The sequence below is a fragment of the Cotesia glomerata genome, unplaced genomic scaffold (assembly GCF_020080835.1).
Source record: "Cotesia glomerata isolate CgM1 unplaced genomic scaffold, MPM_Cglom_v2.3 scaffold_854, whole genome shotgun sequence".
NCBI classification, from domain to species: domain Eukaryota; kingdom Metazoa; phylum Arthropoda; class Insecta; order Hymenoptera; family Braconidae; genus Cotesia; species Cotesia glomerata.
In genome coordinates, this window is record NW_025404517.1 from 1 (window position 1) to 3,212 (window position 3,212).

General features: G+C 30.9%; 1 protein-coding gene across 1 annotated transcript; it reads right to left on the bottom strand.

The window, feature by feature from the left end:
- Positions 1–1,395: 1,395 nt before the first annotated feature.
- On the bottom strand, positions 1,396–2,910 carry LOC123274871 (aminopeptidase N-like). The gene is made up of 2 exons (XM_044742642.1): positions 2,788–2,910; positions 1,396–1,597 (listed from the first exon to the last, which is right to left on the bottom strand). The coding sequence occupies exons 1-2, from the start codon at positions 2,878–2,880 to the stop codon at positions 1,439–1,441; spliced, it is 252 nt and encodes an 83-aa protein (XP_044598577.1). The 5' UTR covers positions 2,881–2,910; the 3' UTR covers positions 1,396–1,438.
- Positions 2,911–3,212: the final 302 nt, after the last annotated feature.

Sequence of the window (3,212 nt, forward strand, 5' to 3'; positions counted from 1 at the left end):
CTTTAGTGAGTAGGGGCGTTAGCGTCGAGTTTTAGTATGACGCTCCGTCGAGTCTTCACATATCCAGGTGAAACAGCTATGCCTGAAATCCGCAAAAAGGATTCTCCCCTCTGAAAAAAAAAAAAAAAAAAACACACACACACACATACATACATACATACATACATACATACATACAGACATACAGACACCATCGTGGGAATAGTCAGTGAAGCTTCCTAGGACCTCGAAACGTCGAGATCCGATGAAAACTCGATTTTCGTAAAACGGGGTGAACACAATAACTTCCCGATTTTCGAAAATCTTTGATTTTCTTAGCGGGAAGTTAAAAATTGTTTTTTGGAATAACTTCTAAACGGCTCCATCAATCAATCCCAAAACTGAATGAATGAATGATGTTTATTGCTTTCTTACAAAAATTACAATTAAGTGCAATGGAGTTCGCTGAGATAATATAAGTAAGATTTTTCTAATAAATTGTTAATTTATGTGTTTTCAATAGTTAACTTCGATTCTCTCAGTTTGCAAAATAATCCTATGTAGGTGTATGCTGTCTTTAAGTCTCTGGGTTTGTGTAGTTGCAGAATGGTCTCCAGGCTCGCGGTGTTCATCAAACAGGCGATGGCGTTAATGAATCTAGGTCTGATTTGATTAAACAATGGGCAGATCAGCAGAATGTGGGAGAGACTGTCATTTTCACCAGAATGACAGGAGGGACGTGGGCACAACGGACTGAATTTTGTTGACTTTCCGTTGATGAAGGCCAACAACTTATGATTGAAAATTAATAACCAATAATCATAGCAAATATCATAATAAACCAAAGATTCTCGCATTACGAAGTTCAACAAATACTTTTTTGACATGAAGTGGAACTTTGCTGGTTAGATACAATTTGCCATTTTTATTAATAATAGCAGAAGATTCCAGAAAATCAATTTTTTTCAACTTGATTTAGGGTATTCGATATTGAGTTTTCTTCGTATTTGATCCAAAAAACTAATCCGCTTTTAAACTTAAAAAACCACGTCGATTGATGCCAGTGCGGTCAAAAGCATAGAATAGCTATCTTTTTGAGCTCGGATAGCTCAAAATAACACAAAAATTGTGTTTTTGAGCTCGAAAATCTGAAAATCAAAATCAGCTGAACTTTAAGCGTTTAGGTAAGGACTTAGCAGGAAGTTGCAGGGATGACCTTTAGGGTCAACCCTCTTCCTAATTTTTTTATAAGATTTCTGAGAAAAAAAAATTTCATATACTATGTATGTAGAATTATATATGGCCAAAACTCTTTTACAATTTTATGAAAACATTTTTATGTTATTTTATATAATTATTTAAATAATTTTTTTCCCGGACAGTGGCACATTAAAAATTTACAATAATAAAAACAACTCAGACTCTTGAAATTTTATTATTGATAATATTATCATAGTTGCTATTGTTCTTCTGCAGTATTTTTCAGTAACCAATCTCTAATATTGATGTAATTTCTATCCAACCATCTTATATTTGCTTCAGCTTGTTCCAGTGACTGCTGGACAGATCGTGAGGCACTACCCAATTCACTGCTATGTTCTTGGGCAAAATCTAATAACTGTAAAGATCAAGACTATATGGGTCATTCCACCAAATAAGAACATTTTTACAAGGCGACCCTCGCGGATTATGTTTAAAATTTATGAAAGTGTTTTCTATAGTAAGAAATAAATTTCCCACAAGTTTCAGATCTTAATATGCAGCGGTTTTGGAGTTATGATTTTTTGAAATTTTGAAAAAAATTTTTTTTAACTTTTTTATTAATTTTTCTGATGAGGAAAACTTTTTTATTAAAATCCACGAAAAATCTTATCTTGTGAGAAAAATTCTCAGCTTTTGAATGAAAATATCCATTTTATCATAAACACATCAGAAGACCCTTTAAAATCCAATTAAAGTGGAAAAATTGATTTTTCTCGGTGTGTGGTGCAAGATTCATCCAATTTGACTTTTTTTCTCTGAAAGATAAGAGTTTTTTACACAAAAAATGGTTTTCACGATGTGCATATTTTTCGTTCAATCACAATTAAATTAAACGTTATATTCGCTAAGTGTTATACGATTACTCGGGATAGTAAAAGAATTTTCTGTTAAATATTTAAAATTTCAAACTGTTCGTTAAAAAATTGAGTTTATACGATGCAGATAGCGAACAACTACGATTCCATTTTCTAATTTAGGATGTAATTTTCCGAAATTTGCGAGAAATACTGATTGGATTATGGAAACTCAATCAATTTATAAAAATTTATTGAATAAATTGGTTTGTAATTATCCACCGAAATCGTGCTTCTTCAGAAGTTGTAATAGATGTCCAAACAATGAAGAAATCATTAATTACTTTCATGCATCGTTTAAAGAATCACTTTAATTGGATTTTAAAGGGTCTTCTGATGTGTTTATGATAAAATCGATATTTTTATTAAAAAGCTGAGAATTTTTCCCGCAAGATAAGATTTTTCGTGGATTTTAATGAAAAAGTTTGCCTCATCAGAAAAATTAATAAAAAAGGTAAAAAAAAATTTTTTTTCAAAATTTCAAAAAATCATAACTCCAGAACCACTGCATATTAAGGGCTGAAGCTTGTAGGGAATTTATTTCTTATTATAGAGAACACTTCCATAAATTTGAAACATAATCCGCGAGGGTCGCCCCGTAAAAATATTCTTATTTGGTGGAATGACCCATATGGATTAAATCAATTATTTCTCAAGTTTTTATATCTTTATCTACGAAACCATTACTTACGTCTTTAAGTTCATATTTTGTGTTAATCTTCTTCGTTGATGATTTAACAATATTATTAATTGCTAATAATGAAGATCCGCTGCTGTAGATCATGAAACAGAACAAAATAATGTATTTGTTTTTGATATTTTTTTTTAATTAACACTTATCATTTTATGTAAACGATATATCGACGTTCTAATTAGCAAATTGTCTAACTCCATTTTAAAGAATCTTCTATTTGCACGAAAAAAACAATAAGTTCAAATTTTATTATCACATATTATCAAATTTATCTATTATCAAATTTATTAAAGTGATAGCCATAATTTATAGCTAAATTTGTCATTAAAGACAAATTTGGGAACTGGGGAAATAAAGGATAAAGGGGGGAGGAGTGGACACACTTAGTAGGGAATTTTCGTGGGTAAACCGAAAAAATAATT

Excerpts from the sequence above, each read along its gene's own strand:
- LOC123274871 (XM_044742642.1), bottom strand. The coding sequence starts at position 2,880 with ATGATCTACAGCAGCGGATCTTCATTATTAGCAATTAATAATATTGTT. Across the intron at positions 1,598-2,787 it reads CAAAATATGAACTTAAAGAC|TTATTAGATTTTGCCCAAGA; the intron begins GTAAGTAATGGT and ends TGATCTTTACAG.